Here is a 19811-nt window from a genome sequence, read left to right on the forward strand (position 1 = left end):
TTCTGCAGAAACAGATACTCATGTTGGCAATGGCAGTGTAAATGGTGTAGCCTCTGTGGAGATAGAAATTTTAAATACTCTTCCATCTAGTAATTCACATCTAGGAATATATATCCCATAGAAATACTTAGATAAGCTGGGCATGGTGGCTCATGCCTGTAATCCCAGCTACTCAGGAGGCTGAGGCAGGAGGATTGCTTGAGGCCGGGAATTCAAGACCAGCCTCAGCAGCATAGTGATACCCTGTCTCTAAAATATATATATATAAATTAGCCAGGAGCGGTGCTGTGTACCTGTAGTCCTAGCTACTCAGGAGGCTGAAGTGGGATGATCCCTTGAAGCCAGGAGTTTGAGGCTGCAGTGAGCTGTGGAGTGCCCTGGGTAACAGAGTGTAATGCTGTCTCTTAAAATTTTTTAAATTTAATTAAAAAATAAATATTCATATAAGCTGATGAATGGTTAGAAGGGAGAAAACTGCTGAGAAGCCTGGCTGAGGTGGTGGTGTGTGTGAGAAGAGTGGTGTGTGCTAAAACGGCTAGCTGTTATGAAGCCAGTGAGCGGGTTAGAAGGTTGGAGTGAGGACACAGAACAAGACGAGGTCAAGAGGAAAGTGATTGGGGAGGGATTTGAGAGTTCAAAATCCTCTGCGTGAAGTAGTTCTGACCAAGTCCAAGCTCTGACTTTGTTATGGGAGAGTTAGAGTTAAGTGAACAAAAACATACCAAATATTGTAGAAGTGTAATTGTGGGAGCCAAGTTTTATGTGGGAGGATAATGTGAATGATTTCATTTCAAAAGAGAGCTTGCTGAGAGAAAGAGTCACCTGTGAAGGGGACAGTGAAGAAATGAAGCAGGGCAAACTGTGGTTGAATGAAACAGTCTCAAACCCTAGTGTAGCAGTGGTATATTATTTTCATTATGATGCTTAGAAAGTTGTGCCTGATTAGATTTTGGAAATCATGTACAGACTGGAGTTTGAGGAAGACTCTGAAAGATGAACTTATATGATTTGTAGTAGTACTTCTTGTTGGTGCTGTTTTATTTCTGGGATCAAGATTGAAATTTATCAGAGAAATGGAAATGACAGTAAATGATGGCTGACATTTTGTTTCAAGTTACTGCTGCGGTTTTATTGCATCTTTATTTGGAAACTTTTAGAACATATTTCTGGAAAGGCCAGAAAGTAGACTATCAAGTTTCTTGTCTTGTTTTCCTTTTTTCTATTTAGGTATATTAGGAAATAATCCGGCCGGGCGCGGTAGCTCACGCCTGTAATCCTAGCACTTTGGGAGGCCGAGACGGGCGGATCACGAGGTCAGGATATCGAGACCATCCTGGCTAACACAGTGAAACCCCGTCTCTACTTAAAAAAATACAAAAAAACTAGCCAGGCGAGGTGGCGGGCGCCTGTAGTCCCAGCTACTCGGGAGGCTGAGGCAGGAGAATGGCGTAAACCCAGGAGGTGGAGCTTGCAGTGAGCCGAGATTGTGCCACTGCACTCCAGCCTGGGCAACAGAGCTAGACTCCGTCTCAAAAAAAAAAATAAAAATAAAAAAATAAACAATCCATAAGCATTGCTTCCTTTTATCTGTAGCTTCCTCCTTATGTCTTTTTTTCTTTTTTCTTTTTCACCTCTGCAGGCTCAGAACAGCCTGGCCGACCTGGCAGTCATGGATATGTTCGCTCCCCTTCGCCTTCAGTAAGAACTCAGGAGACCATGTTGCAACAGAGACCCAGTGTTTTCCAAGGAACCAATGGAACCAGTGTAATCACACCTTTGGATCCAACTGCTCAGCTACGAATCATGTCAGTCTCTTGTACATATTTTGACAAAAAATGTCTCTTGTATATTCATTTTAAAATTTGTGACTGCAATAGTCTAAGTATAGTCATGCTTTTCTGCCCGTGCCACGAAGCCTTTTTTGTTGTTGCAGTTTGTCCTTCCATCTCCCCACCACATTCCCAGCAAATGGTTTTCCCTTCACAGAGCTGTGATTTGGTTTTATTTACAGGCCACTGCCTGCTGGGGGCCCTTCAATAAGCCAAGGCCTGCCAGCCTCCCGTTACAACACTGCTGCGGATGCCCTGGCTGCTCTTGTGGATGCTGCAGCTTCTGCACCCCAGATGGATGTGTCCAAAACAAAAGAGAGTAAGCATGAAGCTGCCAGGTTAGAAGAAAATTTGAGAAGCAGGTCAGCAGCAGTTAGTGAACAGCAGCAGCTAGAGCAGAAAACCCTGGAGGTGGAGAAGAGATCTGTTCAGTGTTTATACACTTCTTCAGCCTTTCCAAGTGGCAAGCCCCAGCCTCATTCTTCAGTAGTTTATTCTGAGGCTGGGAAAGATAAAGGGCCTCCTCCAAAATCCAGATATGAGGAAGAGCTAAGGACCCGAGGGAAGACTACCATTACTGCAGCTAACTTCATAGACGTGATCATCACCCGGCAAATTGCCTCGGACAAGGATGCGAGGGAACGTGGCTCTCAAAGTTCAGACTCTTCTAGTAGCTGTATGTATCTCAATCTGAGTTTCACAATGTGATGTCTGAGTAAAGAATTACTTTATTCTTTAGGTCAAGTAGAACTATATGGTATTTAAAAATCCTAATGCTTGATAGTAAATGTAATGCAAAAATGTATCTTCTGCTGTTTTTATGATTATTTAAATATCCCAGTTTCCTACATATAAGCCTATCAATGTATTTTCCACAAGAAAACTGTATCATTTATGTAATTAAATTTAGAAAGTAGAAGGCAGACCTTATTAACATATTTAGGCATCTGAAAGGTAGTGGATATATCTCCAGGCTCTGTGCTACTGAGGTATAATTTCTCAGGAAGCATTTGCTAGGACATGGTTCTGTATTTATGCCAATACCCCAAAGCCTCTAATATCCTTTTTCTAAGACACAGATTTTTAAAAGTGAGACTACCTATTACTGGTGATTGGTATTTATATTGCATCTTTTTTGCAAGTTGGATTTTGTTCAAGTCTGGTTAGTCATTGTGATGGCTAACCCGCAAATCTTGAAATTCACAGGTCTACATTAAAATGCTAGAAAAGTTACTTTTTAAATTTTCTTTTAAACTATTGCCTCAATTCTATGTGGAATTGTAGAAAGAACAAGCAAGTATTTAAATAAGCATCTGCTAACACTGGAAGTAATTTAATCATATATAGTCATCTTTCTGTTATATCCATTGAATAAATTCAGTAGAGTTAGAGATCATGAAAAAAAATGATTTCTTATGCTCCAGAATGCAATGTGCAGTTCTTTTGATCTCTAAGTATCCACTAGCTTAATTATAATTTGTTTAGGTCACATCTACCCCATTGCTGAGGCTTTTAGAGAGAGAGGGTAGTGTTGTGTAGACAAAAGACTTCTTTTAGCCTGAGATTAGGAAAATCTGCAATATAGATTTTCTGCATGCAGAAAATTGCTCACTGAGAAAGAGATATTCTATAGTTGTATGAATAGGTCTTTTGAAGGGAAGTCGCCAGCACACTGGGAGATCCCACCTGGGCTTATTGAATGGTATAGCACATGGGTTCCTTAATCATTGGATTAAACATTTCTTTTCAGTTTGCATCACAAACCAAACCTTGCTGTAGGAATTTGATTTTCAGAAGGTTTGAAAATAGCTCATCTTTTCTGAGTGTCCATGTCTCTGTGTGTGGTTGTCATTTTTATCACTGGTCAGTGAATTCCATGATGTCCAAAGGCTATGTACAGTTCTTCAGTGTGGCTTTCAGTTTGACTCTTGAGAGCCCCCCTCATCCTGAAGGTGAAGTCCGTTGCCATATAGTCTTGCCCCTTAAGGCTTCAAGAGCAATGTGAACACAGTTCGGAATCAGACTTTCTACTGAGTGAATATTGGAAGTTGTAAGCAGATTTAGGATGTGAATACATAACCAGTGATGAGTAACAGTGGATACAAAAGTCACAAATTGCTGTAAACTTCTTAGAATATAGTGATTTATTTTAGTTTCTCAATGATCATTTCTGTCCCATTTATCAAGTTTCCAATCTCCTAAGTGTACTAGAACCCAGGTAGCTGCAGTTTCCATGACCTGGTGGGGATAGGAAGGACTGTTGAGTACCAGAGGAGCAGCTGGTGGCTAGGGAGCAGGGTTCATTCCCACCTGCTGCATCTGTGTCCAGCCAGGGCCATGTACCCTTTGGGGCTCTGACAGTGCTCTCAGATTCTATAGTGTAGTTTGTAGATGTGAAGAGCCCTCTGAATTCAGAGGTTCCTGAATAGGTGGTTACATCTGCTCTCAACTGTCAGCTCTGAGGCCATGGCAGGACTGTGAAAAGCTGCCTGTTAGCCCCACTGCACAGCCCCTCTGTTTACTTGAGAACTGCGTCTTAGAGGAGGTCCTTTTTGATGTGGGTATCCTCCAGAGTTGGTTGACATCCTCCCTTTCTGGGAATATACTTCCCTTCAGACATTCTGTACCATTTCTGGTTATTTTCACAATGTAACACAGTGCAAAAAAATTATTAATATTTGGAGTAACTTTTGTTAGCAATACTCCAGTTATTTGAGAAAATCATTATATATAGTGTTATATAATCCATAGCTTTAAAATCATCATGGTAGTGAATGAAGCAGCTTTATAGCCTCAGCGTTTTTCTAAGAATGGAATGTCCCACAGAATTGGAATTATTGGAATCAGTTATTGAGATCTACTCCCTTATTTGTTTATTAACCTCTTTCCATAAATGTTTCCCTGGTGATTTCTTTTCCAGCTCCCAGGAAAAATATCATAAATCTGTTCTCTGTTCTACCTCATTCCAGTGTTTATTATTGTGCTTTAAAACGTGTCTTTTTTTTTTTTTTTTTGAGACGGAGTTTCGCTCTCGTTGCCCAGGATGGAGTGCAATGGCGCAATCTCAGCTCACCACAACCTCTGCCTCCCGGGTTCAAGCGATTCTCCTGCCTCAGCCTCCCGAGTAGCTGGGATTACAGGCATGAGCCACCACGCCTGACTAATTTTGTATTTTTTTAGTAGAGACAGGGTTTCTCCACGTTGGTCAGGCTGGTCTCAAACCCCCGACCTCAGGTGACCCACCTGCCTCGGCCTCCCAAAGTGCTGGGATTACAGGTGTGAGCCACTGCACCTGGCCTAAAATGTCTTAAAGCTCATAAAACTTCAGAAAACCCTCATTAACCTGGAATACCATTGAACATGGTTGATCAGAATTGAAAATATGCTGTAGGTTTGAAGAACTTAGACTTTAGAAACTTTTCCCAGGATTAGTTTTAAAATAAGATTTTCTTTTCTTAAAGTATCTTCTCACAGGTATGAAACACCTAGCGATGCTATTGAGGTGATAAGTCCTGCCAGCTCACCTGCGCCACCCCAGGAAAAACTGCAGACCTATCAGCCAGAGGTGGTTAAGGCAAATCAAGCCGAAAGTATGTCTTCTTAAGCTACCATTTACATGTTTTCATATTTACATTTATCATTTGCTTCTAATTATCTGTCTAGACCATGGTAAGAATTAACTTGTTTTGTTTATTTTAGGGTTATCTTATATGAGCCTGCTTTAGAAACAGCTATCGATTCTTTTTTATTTTTTAATGATACAGAAAATAGTTTATATTAATTTTGTTTGCTTCTGCATTTATATTTTGTTCTAGTCCTCAGACTTCTGTTGGTGAATAATTTTTTTTTCCAAAATTAAGATAAGTTTTTTGTTTGGAGCTGTGTACCACATCCTTTCATGTGTTCTTCTGAATTATATTTAATCTTTGATAATGAGTGAAAGGCACAGACATTCCTGGAGTAAGACATCTATGTGTTCTCTACTAGACGATGCTACCAGACAGTATGAAGGACCATTACATCACTATCGACCACAGCAGGAATCACCGTCTCCCCAGCAACAGCTGCCCCCTTCTTCACAGGCAGAGGGAATGGGGCAAGTGCCCAGGACTCATCGGCTGATCACACTTGCTGATCACATCTGTGTAAGTTTTTCATTATTCTTATTAGCTGATTTTCTTTTTTGATCATGGGGAAAGCAGATTTCATATAGAAAAAGAAATTTATAATAAAGATATCTAGATTTCTTAATACTTTTTTTTTTTTGCAAGTACTCAATGAATTTTCCCACTTCCTTCTTTTCTCATTCACAGCAAATTATCACACAAGATTTTGCTAGAAATCAAGTTTCCTCACAGACTCCCCAGCAGCCTCCTACTTCTACATTCCAGAACTCACCATCTGCTTTGGTGTCTACACCTGTGAGGACTAAAACGTCAAATCGTTACAGCCCAGAATCCCAGGTTCAGTCTGTCCATCATCAAAGACCAGGTTCAAGGGTCTCTCCAGAAAATCTTGTGGACAAATCCAGGGGAAGGTATGATCTTTATTCCAAATTATATATAAATTTCCCAACAGTAAAACAAATGGAATATATCTACAGGATAAGGAATTTGTTTCTCACAACTAAAGTTCATTTGCCTTTAATCCCTGGAAAGTGTAAATGAGCTTTGTTCCCCTGAATATTATTCTTAGAATGTCCACTGTCTTGGCATCTGGTACTATGTCTTTTTAATATATATTCAAAAGATGATTATGTTCTGTTGGTTGGTTTGTAAAGACAGTTAAGAAGAATGTGTAGTTTGGTAGTAGTTTAGGGACACTTCAGTGGTCCTTCCTAATAATACCTCTCATATTTATCTGTCTCAGTGGTTTCTACTGGGTCAGCATCAGTAGAAGTTTAAGAAGGTGATATCGACCAGGCACAGTGGCTTATACCTATAATGCCAGCACTTTGGGAGGCTGAGGTAGGAGGATTGCTTGAGCCCAGGAATTTGAGACCAGCCTGGGCAACATAGTGAGATCTCATCTGTACAAAAAAAACTTAAACAAAACAAAACTGTCTATCTATCTATCTATATATATAGGTTGTTTGCTTCTGCATTTATATTTTATTCTAGTCCTTAGACTTCTGTCAGTGTATATCTATACACACACATATATATACACACACACGTATATATTTTAAGGTGACATTAAATAAAGGAAAGGGAAGCCAATAGTGGCACCATGAGTGGAAACATGTTATATGCCAGGGCTCTCGGATAAAGAGCATATCTTCTTACCTGATAGTCTGTGTTTGGTTAAAATAAAGTGGATGCAGGATTCTTGCTTCAAAGTGGTAGACTAAATATTAGCACATGTTAAATTATAGTTAACAAGCACAAGGGAAATAAATTTAAGAATGCTGAGAAGGCCGGGCATGGTGGCTCACGCCTGCAATCCCAGCACTTTGGGAAGCCAAGGTGGGGGCATCACCTGAGGTCAGGAGTTCAAGACCAACCTGGCCAAAATGGTAAAACCCCGTCTCTACAAAAATACAAAAAAAAAAATTAGCCAGGTATGATGGCAGGTGCCTGTAATCCCAGCTACTCAGAAGGCTGAGGCAGAAGAATCGCTTGAAACTGAGATCATGCCATTGCACTCCAGCCTGGGCGACAGAATGAGACTCCGTCTCAAAAAAAAAAAAAAAAAAAAAAAAAGAATGCTGAGAACAAGACTGAGATATTGGCAGATCAAAGATTCTGGCAAATACTTGGAAGACATAGAGGACAGATGAGCCAGAGTAATGGAAGCCATGGCTCAGAGCCTGAAAAAGAGAAATTTGTAGCAGAAGTGATTCTCCAGCCTACCTACCAATCCATCGAAGTGAGCAAAGAGTAGAAAGAAGAATATAGATGAGAAGCTAGATGGTCTTCTTTAAAAAAAAAAAAAAAATATTGTGGAAGTTTTCAAATACATACAAAAGTAGAGAGAACAAGTATAATACACCTCTAGGAATCGATCACCTAATTTTGGTAATCATCAGTGTATAACGAGTTTTGTTTCATTTTTATCCCCGCTTGCCCCAACCCCTAAACTGCATAATTTAGTCATTAGAAGAAGCTGGATAACCTTAAGGATAAGATGAAAGCACATTTATTCCCTGTTAGCCAAAACAAAACCAAAAAAAGAAAAGAAATGCAATTATCAAGAAAAATGGAAAACTATATAGCACTGCCATGGTCCATTCCTGATGAAAATGTTTACACAATCTGTGGTGTTAGAAAACAGAATCAGCTGGTTTTCATTTTAGTTATTTATTTAACTTTCATTTTAAGTTCAGGAGTACATGTGCAGGTTTATTATATACGTAAACTTGTGTCGTGGGGGTTTGTTGTAAAGATTATTCTGTCACCCAGGTATTAAGCCCGGTACCCATTAGTTATTTTTTCCTGAGCCTCCTCCTCCTACCCTCCACCCTCCAATAGGCCCCAGTGTGTGTTGTTTTCTTCCATGTGTCCGTGTGTTCTCACCATTTAGCTCCCACTTATAAGTGAGAACACGTGGTATTTGGTTTTCTGTTTTTGCGTCAGTTTGCTAAGGATAATGGCCTCCAGCTCCATCCATGTCCCTGAAAGGGACAGGAGCTCATTCTTTTTAATGGCTCCATAGTATTCCATGATGTATATATATACTGCATTGTCTTTATCCAGTCAATCACTGATGGGCACTTGGGTTGATTCCATGTCTTTGCTGTTGTCAGTAGTGCTACAGTGAACATACATGTGCATGTGTCTTTATAATGGAATGATTTGTATTTCTTTGGGTATATATTCAGTAATGGGATTGTTGGGTTGATTGGTAGTTGTGTATTTAGGTGTCTGAGGAATTTCCACAGTGCCTTCCACAGTGGTTGAACTAATTTACACTCCCACCAACAGTGTATAAGTGTTCCATTTTCTCTACAACCTTTCCAGGATCTGTTATTTTTTCACTTTTTCGTAGCCATTCTGACTGGTGTGAGATGGTAGCTCATTGTGGTTTTGATTTGCACTTCTCTCTCTTTTTTTTTTTTTTGAACAGAGTCTTGCCCTGTTGCCCAGGCTGGAGTGCAGTGGTGCGATCTCAGCTCACTGCAACCTCCACCTCCCAGGTTCAAGCGATTCTTCTGCCTCAGCCTCCTGAGTAGCTAGGATTACAGGCTTCTGTCACCATACCCAGTTAATTTTTGTATTTTTAGTAGAGACAGGGTTTCACTATGTTGGCCAGGCTGGTCTCGGACTCCTGACCTCAGTTGATCCACCTGCCTCAGCTTCCCAAAGTGGTGGGATTACAGGCATGAGCCACTGCACCCGACTTGATTTGCACTTCTCTAATGATCAGTGATATTGAGCTTTTTTTTCATAGGCTTCTTGGCTGCATATATGTCTTCTTTTGAAAAGTGTCTGTTCATATCCTTTGCCCACTTTCTTTTTTTATCTCATTCTGTTTGCCCAGGCTGGATTTCAGTGGTGCAGTCTCGGCTCACAGCAGCCTCAACCTTCCCAGGCTCAGGTGATTCTCCCACCTCAGCCTCCCAAGTAGCTGGGATTACAGGCGCACACCACCACACTCACTTTGCCTCCTCTTTAATGGAGTTGTTTTTTCTTGTAAATTTGTTTAAGCTCTTTATACATGCTGGATATTAGACCGTTGTCAGATGCATAGTTTGCAAAATTTTTCTCCCATTCTGTAGGTTGTCTGTTCACTCTGTTGATAGTTTCCTTTGCTGTGCAGAAGGTCTTTAATTAGATCCCCCTTGTCAGTTTTTGCTTTTGTTCCAGCTGCTTTTGGTGTCTTTGTTATGAAATCTTTGTCCCTGCTGATGTCCTGAAAGGCATTTCCTAGGTTGTCTTCCAAGGTTTTTATAGTTTTGTTTTGTTTTGTTTTGTTTTTCACATTTAAGTCTTTAATCCATCTTGGGTTAATTTTAATATATGGCATAAAGAAAGGGCCCAGTTTCAATCTTCTGCATGTGATAGCCAGTTATCCCAGCACCACTTATTGATAGGGAATCCTTTCCTTATTGCTTGTTTTTATTAGGTTTGTCGAAGATCAGATACTTGTAGGTGTGAGGCCTTATTTCTGGGTTCTCTGTTCTGTTCCATTCATCTGTGTGTCTTATTTTTGTACCAGTACAATGCTGTTTTGGTCACTGTAGCCCTGTATTATAATTTGAAGTCAGGTAGTGTGACACCTACAGCTTTGTTCTTTTTGCTTAGTATTGCCTTGGCTATTCATGCTCTTTTTTGGATCTATATGAATTTTAAAATAGTTTATTCTAGTTCTGTGAAGAATGTCGTTGGTAGTTTAATAGGAATAGCATTTAATCTGTAATATGCATTGGGCAGTATGGCCATTTTAACGATATTGATTCTTCCTATCCATGAACATGGAATGTTTTTTCATTTGTTTATGTAATCTTTTATTTCTTTGAGAAGTGTTTTATAGTTCCCCTTGTAGAGATCTTTCACCTCCCTGGTTAGCTGTATTCCTAGGTATTTTATTATTTTTGTGGTGGTTGTGAATCAAATTGCATTCCTTATTTGGCTCTCATTGGTGTATAGGAATGCTAGTGTTTTTTTTTTTTTTTTTTTTTTTTGCACACTGATGTACCCTGAGACTTTGCTGAAGTTGTTTTTCAGCTTAAGGAGCTTTGGGGCTAAGACTATGGAGTTTTCTAGATATGTGGTTATGCCTCTGCAAACAGAGATAGTTTGACTTCTTTTCTTTCTATTTGGATGCCCTTTCTTTCTTTCTCTTGCCTGATCACCCTGGTGAGGACTTCCAATAGGCTGTTGAATAAAAATGGTGACAGAGGGTATCCTTGTCTTGTGCTGGCTTTCAAGAGGAATGCTTCCAGCTTTTCCCCATTCAGTATGATTTGGCTGTGGGTTTTCATATATGGCTTTTTATTTTGTTGAGGTATGTTCCTTCAATACCTAGTTTACTGAGAGTTTTTAACATGAAAGGGTATTGAATTTTATTGAAAGCCTTTTATGCATCTATTGAGATTTGTGTATATTGAACCAACCTTGCATCCCAGGGATAAAATCTACTTGATTGTGGTGGATAAGCTGTTTAGTGTTTTGCTGGATTTGGTTTGCCAGTATTTTGTTGAGGATTTTTGCATTGATGTTCATCAAGGATATTAGCTGGAAGTTTTCTTTTTATTGTTGTTGTGTCTCTGCCAAGTTTTGGTATCAGGATGATGCTGGCCTATCAGGAGAACCTGCTCCCGATGTTTAACATGGGTTCTTTTCTATTTCCTGAGTGTCTCGGCTGGGTTGAGAAATAAAGGGAAAGAGCACAAGAGCCAGAAATTTAAAGCTGGGTGTCCGGGGGAGACATCACATGTCGGCAGGATCCGTGATGTTCTCCGAGCCGTAAAACCAGCAAGTTTTTATTAGCAATTTTCAAAAGGGGAGGGAATGCATGAATAGGGTGTGGGTCACAGAGATCACATACTTCACAAGGTAATAAAATATCACAAAGCAAATGGAGGCAGGGCAAGATCACATGACCACCGGATGAGGTGAAATTAAAATTGCTAATGAAGTTTCGGGCACTGTGCCCAAAACAGTGATAACATTGTTTACATCTTATCAGGAAACAGGGTTTGAGAGCAGACAACCTGTCTGACCACAGTTTATTAGGCAGGAATTTTCCTCGTCCTAATAAGCCTGGGAGCACTACAGGAGACCAGGGCTTATTTCATCCTGTCGGCTTCGACCATAAAAGACAAAAGACTGCACGCTTCTAAAGGGGCCATTTATAAGCCTACCTTCAGGGCACATTCTCTTTCTCAGGGATGTTGCTTGCTGAGAAAAATAATTCAGCGATATTTCTCCTGTTTGCTTTTGAAAGAGGAGAAATATAGCTCTGTTCTGTCCAGCTCACCAGCGGCCAGTTCAAAGTTCCTCTCTTGTTCCCTGAACATCGCTGTTATCCTGTTCTTTTTTTAAGATGCCCAGATTTCATATTGTTCAAACACACATGCTCTATAAACAATTTGTGCAGTTGACACAATCACAGGGTCCTGAGGCAACATTCATCCTCCTCAGCTTACGAAGAAGATGATGGGATTAAGAGATTAAAGTAAAGACAGGCATAGGAAATCACAAGGATATTCATTGGGGACGTGATAAGTGTCCATGAAATCGCCACAATTTATGTTCAGAGATTACAATAAAGACAGGCGTAAGAAATTAGAAAAGTACTAATTTGGGGAACTAATAAATGTCCATGAACTCTTCACAATTTATGTTCTTCTGCTGTGGCTTCAGCCGGTCCCTCTGTTCGGGGTCCCTGACTTCCCGCAACACTGGCCTCATAGAATGAGATAGGGAGGAGTCCTTTCTCAATGTTTGGAATATTTTCAGCAGGAATAGCTCCAGCTCTTTTTGTACATCTGGTAGAATTCAGCTGTGAATGTGTCTGGTCATGGGCTTTTTTTGGGTGGTAGGCTATTTATTACTGACTCAATTGCAGAGCACATTATTGGTCTGTTCAGGGAATCAGTTTTTTCCTGGTTCAGTTTTGGGAGGGTGTATGTGTCCAGAAATTACCCATTTCTTCTAGATTTCCTAGGTTATATGCATAAAGGTGTTCATAATATTCTAATGATTGATTGTGTTTCTGTGGGGTCAGTGGTAATATTCCCCTTGTCATTTCTGATTGTGTTTATTTGAATCTTCTCTGTTAGTCTTAACTAGTGGTCTGTTTTATTAATTTTTTCTAAAAACCAGATCCTGAAGCCGGGCATGGTGGCTCACGCCTGTAATCCCAGCACTTTGGGAGGCCGAGGAGGGCGGATCACGAGGCCAGGAGATCGAGAGGCTAACACGGTGAAATCCCGTCTCTACTTAAAAAAAAAAAATTAGCCGGGTGTGCTATCAGGTGCCTGTAGTTCCAGCTACTCGGGAGGCTGAGGCAGGAGAATGGCGTGAACCAGGGAGGCAGAGCTTGCAGTGAGCCGAGATCGCGCCACTGCACTCCAGCCTGGGCGACTGAGCGAGACTGTCTCAAAAAAAAAACAGAAAAAAAAACCAGATCCTGATTTGTTGATCTTTTGAGTGGTTTTTTGTGTCTCAGCCTCCTTCAGTTCAGCTTCAGTTTTGGTTATTTCTTTTTTTTCTCTTTTGAGACGGAGTTTTGCTCTTGTTTCCCAGGATGGAGTGCAATGGCGCAATCTCGGCTCACTGCAACCTCTGCCTCCCGGGTTCAAGCAATTCTCCTGCCTCAGCCTCCCGAGTAACTGGGATTACAAGCATGCACCACCATCCCAGTTAATTTTGTATTTTTTTAGTGGAGACAGGGTTTCTCCACGTTGGTCAGGCTGATCTCAAACTCCTGACCTCAGGTGATCTGCCTGCCTCGACCTCCCAAAGTGCTGGGATTACAGGTGTGAGTCACTGCACCTGGCAGTTTTGGTGATTTCTTGTCTTCTGCTAGCTTTGGGATTTGTTTGCTCTTGGTTGTGATGTTAGCTTGTTAACTTGAGATCTTTCTTTTTGATGTGGATATTTAGTGCTATAAATTTCCCTGTCAACACTGCCTTAGCTATGTCCCAGAGATTCTGGTATGTTGTATCTTTGTTCTCATTAGTTTCAAAAAACTTGCTTTCTGCCTTTATTTTATTATGTACTCCAGGAGCAGGTTATTCCATTTCCATTGGAATTGTATGGAGTGATTTTTATAAGCAAAACACAGAGGAGTTTCTCTGTAGTTCTAGAAAAGGATGTGAGGCAATAAATCATAAAAATGGCTGACAGATATTGAGAGTTGAGGGTTGCATAGGAAAGAGAGGTAGAAGTAAAGGTATGTGTACTAATTTCTTCATTTTTAAAAAAGAAAATATAAAAGGCTGAAGTATGCTATGTAAAGGCAAAATGCACAAAATTAAAATAAAATAGGCAAGCCAGCACGGTGGCCAACACCTTTAATCTCAGTGCTTTGGGAGACCAAGGTGAGAGGATCGCTTGAGGCCAGGGGTTCAAGACCAGCCTGGGCAACATAGTGAGACCCCATCTCCACAAAAAAAACTAAAAAATAAAATTGCCCAGGCATGGTGGCATGCACCTGTAGTCCCAGCTACTTGGGAGCCTGAGGTGGGAGGATCACGTGAGCCCAGAATTTGAGGCTGCAGTAAGCAGTGATCATACTACTGCACTCTAGCCTGAGTGACAGAGGGAGACCCTGTCTCAAAAGTAAAAATAAAATGGGCAGCAACAGAGAAGGCAAATAAAATTCTTCATCTTTCATGAAAGAGAGTTAACAGATTCTGTTTCAAGTTTTATAAATCAAAAACATGTTTAAGATTATTTACCAAGTTTTGGAGGTAAACACTAAAACAACTAAAAAAAAAAAAAAGTGGCTATCTTGAATAACTGGATGGACTGACTGGGAAAGGCCATAACAAATCATGTTATAATTTTGCTTTAGTGTTATAGTCATAATTCAGATGTTGAAAGTCACAGGTGGCTTTAATATGCATAATCACTATGTCAAAAAATTTCAGGGGGGCTGGGTGTGGTGGCTCACGCCTGTAATCCCAGCACTTTCGGAGGCAAGGCAGGTGTATCACTTGAGGTCAGGAGTTTGAGACCATCCTGGCCAACATGGTGAAACCCTGTCTCTAATAAAACTACAAAAATCAGCCAAGTGTGGTGGTGGCTACCTGTAATCCCAGCTACTTGGGAGGCTGAGGCACTAGAATTCATTCAGCCAGGGAGGTGGAGGTTGCAGTGAGCCAATATCATGCTATTGCACTCCAGCCTGGGTGACAGAGCAAGACTCTGTCTTTAAAAAAAAAAAAAAAAAAAAAAAATTGGGGGTGTGGTGGGGCCAGGTGCTTATAATTCCAAATACTTTTGGAGGCTGAGGTGGGAGGATTGCTTGAGGCCAGCAATATAGTGAGACCCCATCTCTACAAAAAATTAAAAATGAGCCACACAGACATAATAAAACATATAATAAAAACATAAGCTGGGCATGGTGATGCATGCCTGTAATCCCAGGTACTCAGGAGATGGAAGTGAGAGGATCACTTGAGCTCAAGAGTTTGAGGCTGCAGTGAGCTATGATTGCATTCCTGTACTCCAGCCTGGTCAACCTGTCTCTAAAAAATAAAAATTGTAATAATAAGATAAACGGGCCAGGCATGGTGGCTCATGCCTGTAATCCTAGCACTTTCGGAGGCCCAGGCAGGCGGATCACCTGAGGTCAGGAAGCCTAGCCAACATGGTGAAACTCTGTCTGTACTAAAATTACAAAAATTAGCCGGGGAGTGGTGGCGGGCGCTTGTAATTCCAGCTGCTCGGGAGGCTGAGGCAGGAGAATCGCTTGAACCTGGGAGGCAGAGGTTGCAGTGAGCTGAGATCACACCACTGCACTCCAGCCTGGGTGACAAAGCCAGACTCTTGTCTCAAAAAAAAAAAAAAAGATAAATGGGTGGGAGCTAAATAGTGTGTCTATCTTATATTATTCTTACCAAATGGTATCCAGAGAAAAAATATAAAATTGCAGAGAACCCCTCTGCCATAATACAGTGTAACTAGAACCTATGTTGACTCTCACACCTGTAATCCCAGCACTTTGGGAGGCCGAGGTGGGCCGATCACCAGGTCAGGAGATCGAGACCATCCTGGCTAACAAGGTGAAACCCCGTCTCCACTAAAAATACAAAAGATTAGCCAGGCGTGGTGGCAGATGCCTGTAGTTCCAGCTACTCAGGAGGCTGAGGCAGGAGAATGGCGTGAACCCGCAAGGTGGAGGTTGCAATGAGCCGAGATCACGCCACTGCCCTCCAGCCTGGGTGACAGAGCCAGACTCTGTCTCAAAAAAAAAAAAAAAGAACATAAGTTGACTCACCTGATAAAACTTCTTGGGTGTCAGTTTAGTACTGAAGTCCTTTATCTTTAACTTGATGATGAAAGAACTGGTCAGTCATGACTCAAAATAGGTAGGAAAACCTCAATAGGTAGGAAACAAGGGTTTTCCTAAGGAGCCAAGGGTGGGATGGCGTCTGACGTTGAAGTACATGTGGGGAGCCTCAAGGACGCAACTTCTGCCACTGCTGCTGCCCGGGCAGCACTGTCTGATGACGTGACTCCTGGATCCACGGGGTGTGCATGGGTCAAGTGGCAGTAACACAGTGGTTTTTGTTTGTTGGTTTGTTTGAACTATGTATATAGTGAATACCTGAGGTAACTTTTTTTCTGATAGAAATTGGCAGCTTTTGCTCCTTCTCCTGAATGAAGTCATGAGTTAACAAGTTTCTGTTTAGGTAAGTCTCAGGTGTGCCTTTGAAGCACAATCTAATATTTCACGTTACAATAGTAGGCCTGGAAAATCCCCAGAGAGGAGTCACGTCTCTTCGGAGCCCTACGAGCCGATCTCCCCACCCCAGGTTCCAGTTGTGCATGAGAAACAGGACAGCTTGCTGCTGTTGTCTCAGAGGGGCGCAGAGCCTGCAGAGCAGAGGTACGTGCACTTCCTAGTGACAGCAGCCATTCCTGGCGCGGGTGCTTATGCTTTAACATTTCCTTCAGTTGGTGCCATTTTTCTCCTTTGGGCTTTTATGTCTGGATGGCATTCTCAGAGGATCATTTGTCTCTGTTTTCCTACTGATTTAATGCTAGTGGATTTTAGCAAAAAGAAAATATTTATAATATCACATTTAAATAGGTTAGAAAATATTTGTTCATTATTCTTGAAATTAAGTCTTTCTAGATATTTTTTTAAATGTTTTTGTCTAGGGGAAAGGGTCATCCATTGATTCAGCCAACATTTGAATGCTTACTGTATACCAAGCACTGTGGACTCTGAAAAGATTTAATGTTACCTATTTCTAACCCTGACCCCAACCCTATTAATTATTAAATTATTATCCCCATTTGACTAGATGCCTTTGAGTTGGCTCCTTTCCAGTCAATCTCCATACCTCCACCTGGGTGATTTGTCTAAAACTCATGCAGAATCCAGCACCCAGTCTTTAGCATGGCATCTGAGTTCTTGCATGATCAGGTGTATGCTGCCCATTCAGCGTCACTTCCCTTTGCATCACCCCTACACTGGAATCTCTGTCCAAATCATGTTGTTTATTGTTCCCTGAATTCCATAGTCATACAGTTTGCCTAATGCTGAACCCTTCACTGGTGCGCTGAAAGCCAGACCTGTCACTTGCTCATGGTCATACTGATACTAATGGGGAAGGGCCAGTTTTAAACGAAGGTCTAACTCCAAATTGCTAGTGCCTTTCTTACAATGTGTTGCTATTAATTTATTGCATTTATTCTTAGGGAGCTAAACAGATATTGGTACTTTTCAATGAAATGAAGAAAATCCATTTTTGGAGAGGGAGTGATGTTCAATTTTATTATACATTTACGTCTTTCCCCCTATGTTTATGAGTGTTTTGAGGACAGGGACCATGTCTTATTCCTGTTCCTATCACCTTAATTGTCTTTCCTGGCATAGAGTAAGTGTTCTTGTATTTGAATGATGAATGAATCCACATGACTGGATTAGGCTGTCAATAACCTATATTCTCTGTTCTCAGCTCTGGCTCTAGCTAGATCCTTGTGGCCTTGAGCTGTTAGGGGAAACTTGTTTTTTAAAATGTGTTAGTATAGGAAGCTGCCAATAAAATATGAAACTCTTTATATTAAATTCAGCTCATTTGTTAGGTGGCTTAACAAATGATTGTTAACAAATAGGCAGTTTTATTCCTATACTGTTGTGTTCCAGTCCAGCTGTTGATTGCTTAGATATGAGTTCTTGCTATTTTATAGGCAAGTGTGCTATTAGTTTTAATTGTAGTTTACTTAAAACTAATTCTAGTAAAATAGTTCCCAGTTTAGGTGGTAACCATGAATATATTAATGTTTGTGCTGTTAAGAAGGCATCACGATAAGCTGTTTCTGAGTTCTCCTATTAATATTCATTTGCTACTTCTTCATTCCTTCCGAATAATTTCTGCTCTAGATTATCTCCATTCTAATTCTAATTTTATGATTTCATTTTGAGAGCTAAATCCTTTATCTTCAAATGATGTACTAAGTGGTTTATGATTACATACTGTTTCTTAGGGCTGTAACCACAAACACGGGATGAGGAGGCAGTAGTTTTCTAAGTACTCTCTGACTGTTGTTATCATTGATAGGAATGTCCCCAGGATTAGGAGTACATGGTTGTAATATACTTAACTTTGGCCCTAACAGGAATGATTCCCGCTCACCAGGGAGTATAAGCTACTTGCCTTCATTCTTCACCAAGCTTGAAAATACATCACCCATGGTTAAATCAAAGAAGCAGGAGATTTTTCGTAAGTTGAACTCCTCTGGTGGAGGTGACTCTGATATGGGTAAGTGGGATTTCTTTCATGAACCCCAAATAAAACATGCATTAATAATGATCTCCAGTGTTGCCTCTCCTATAATGCTTGAGTTTGAAGGCTCTTTACAGGACATCTATCCAACACATCTGATCCTAGAGTTCCTTCTCAAGTGTCTGCCAGCCCGTGAAGAGTTCTAATTAGGAAGCAGGAGTTCGCCCCTTTCTGAAGCTGTGCCATTTCTCTTTGAAGGAATCTGTGTCTAGGTTACTTTTCTTTCCGTGGGACTGGATTAACTCTCCATAGTTTATTTTTCTTTCTCCCCTACCCGTCAGTCTTCCTTTTGTCCATTTGGGCCCATCCCCACGTAACATCTCCTCAGATATTTGAAGACGTGGCTTTCAGGAGTCCTCTCAATCAATGTCCCCAGTTTCATCAGCTGTGCATCACATGTCCTCATTCTTAGTACCCCTACCATCTCAATTATTCTCCACCAAAAACATTTAGCCTAGCCTTTCACTCGGTTTCGAGTAATACAAAATAGAGTAGTGTAATATGATCTATGCTAAATTCATCATTTTTCGCCTAAGATTATTTAAAGTAGCATTTAAACTAGCCTAAGACTATTAGCTGTTGTGTTGGCAGCTTGTACACTGTTAAATTATGAAGTACACTGTTAAGTACTTAGTATGAATGTTGATGTCAAGGTCTTGGGCTACTTTTAATTCACGCCTTGCCCTCGCTCTACTTTTGCAATAACTAGCTCCAAGTATAGGACAAGTCCAAGTCCGTCTGTGCTTGCTCCAGTCCAACTACTTTTTCTACCCTACTGGTGTCTTTCTGGTCTTGAGTTGATTCATTCACTATTCATATGCAACTCTGATAAACTCACAGTGTAAAAATACAACATTGGCCAGGCACGGTGGCTCACACCTGGAATCTCAGCACTTTGGGAGGCCAAGGCAGGAGGACTGATTGGGCCCAGGAGTTCCAGATTAGCCTGGATAACACAGGGAGACCCCATCTCTACAAAATATAAAAAGCTAGCTGGGTGCAGTGGTATATGCCCCTGTAGTCCCATTTACATGGGAAGCTGAGGTGAGAGGATCGCCTGAGCCTGAGAAATTGAGGCTGCAGTGAGCCATGATCGCTCCAGCCTAAGCCACAGAGTGAGATGTCTCAAGAAAAAAAAAAAAAATTACAAAAATTGTCTGGGTGTGGTGGCTCCCGCCCGTAATCCCAGCACTTTGCAAGGCCAAGGTGGGTGGATCACCTGAGATCAAGAGTTTGAGACCAGCCTGGGCAACATGGTGAAACCCTGTCTCTACTAAAAATATAAAAATGAGCTGGTCATGGTGGCGTGCACCTGTGATCCCAGCTACTTGGGAGGCTGAAGCATGAGAATCACTTGAACCTGGGAGGCAGAGGTTGCAGTGAGCCAAGATCGTGCCACTGCACTCCAGCCTGGGCAACAGAGCGAGTCTCTGTCTCAAAAAAAATAATAAAATAAATAAAATAAAATATAAAATCAGTAATAATGGTAGCAAAAGGTTATCTAGCATGTACTATGTGGTAGGCTCTATTCTAAGCACGTGTAGATATAATCTCATTTATTCCTCACAACA

The 19811-nt window shown here is 41.0% G+C and overlaps 1 protein-coding gene across 47 annotated transcripts in view; it reads left to right on the forward strand.

Annotated features, from left to right (window-relative positions):
* NCOR1 (nuclear receptor corepressor 1) overlaps window positions 1-19811 on the forward strand; it is a 191217-nt gene that overhangs the window by 157689 nt on the left and 13717 nt on the right. For 38 of the 47 annotated variants that reach the window (XM_074018641.1, XM_074018645.1, XM_074018652.1 and 35 more), the window contains 7 exons: window positions 1640-1805; window positions 2012-2505; window positions 5291-5419; window positions 5817-5974; window positions 6143-6366; window positions 16191-16334; window positions 18074-18216. In XM_074018641.1, the coding sequence (XP_073874742.1) occupies window positions 1640-1805; window positions 2012-2505; window positions 5291-5419; window positions 5817-5974; window positions 6143-6366; window positions 16191-16334; window positions 18074-18216 (1458 nt within the window). The remainder of the gene's footprint in view (window positions 1-1639; window positions 1806-2011; window positions 2506-5290; window positions 5420-5816; window positions 5975-6142; window positions 6367-16190; window positions 16335-18073; window positions 18217-19811) is intronic. The other 9 variants (XM_015437696.4, XM_074018660.1, XM_074018670.1 and 6 more) reach the window with 3 other exon arrangements.

Source organism: Macaca fascicularis, chromosome 16 (assembly GCF_037993035.2).
Source record: "Macaca fascicularis isolate 582-1 chromosome 16, T2T-MFA8v1.1".
Lineage (NCBI taxonomy): Eukaryota > Metazoa > Chordata > Mammalia > Primates > Cercopithecidae > Macaca > Macaca fascicularis.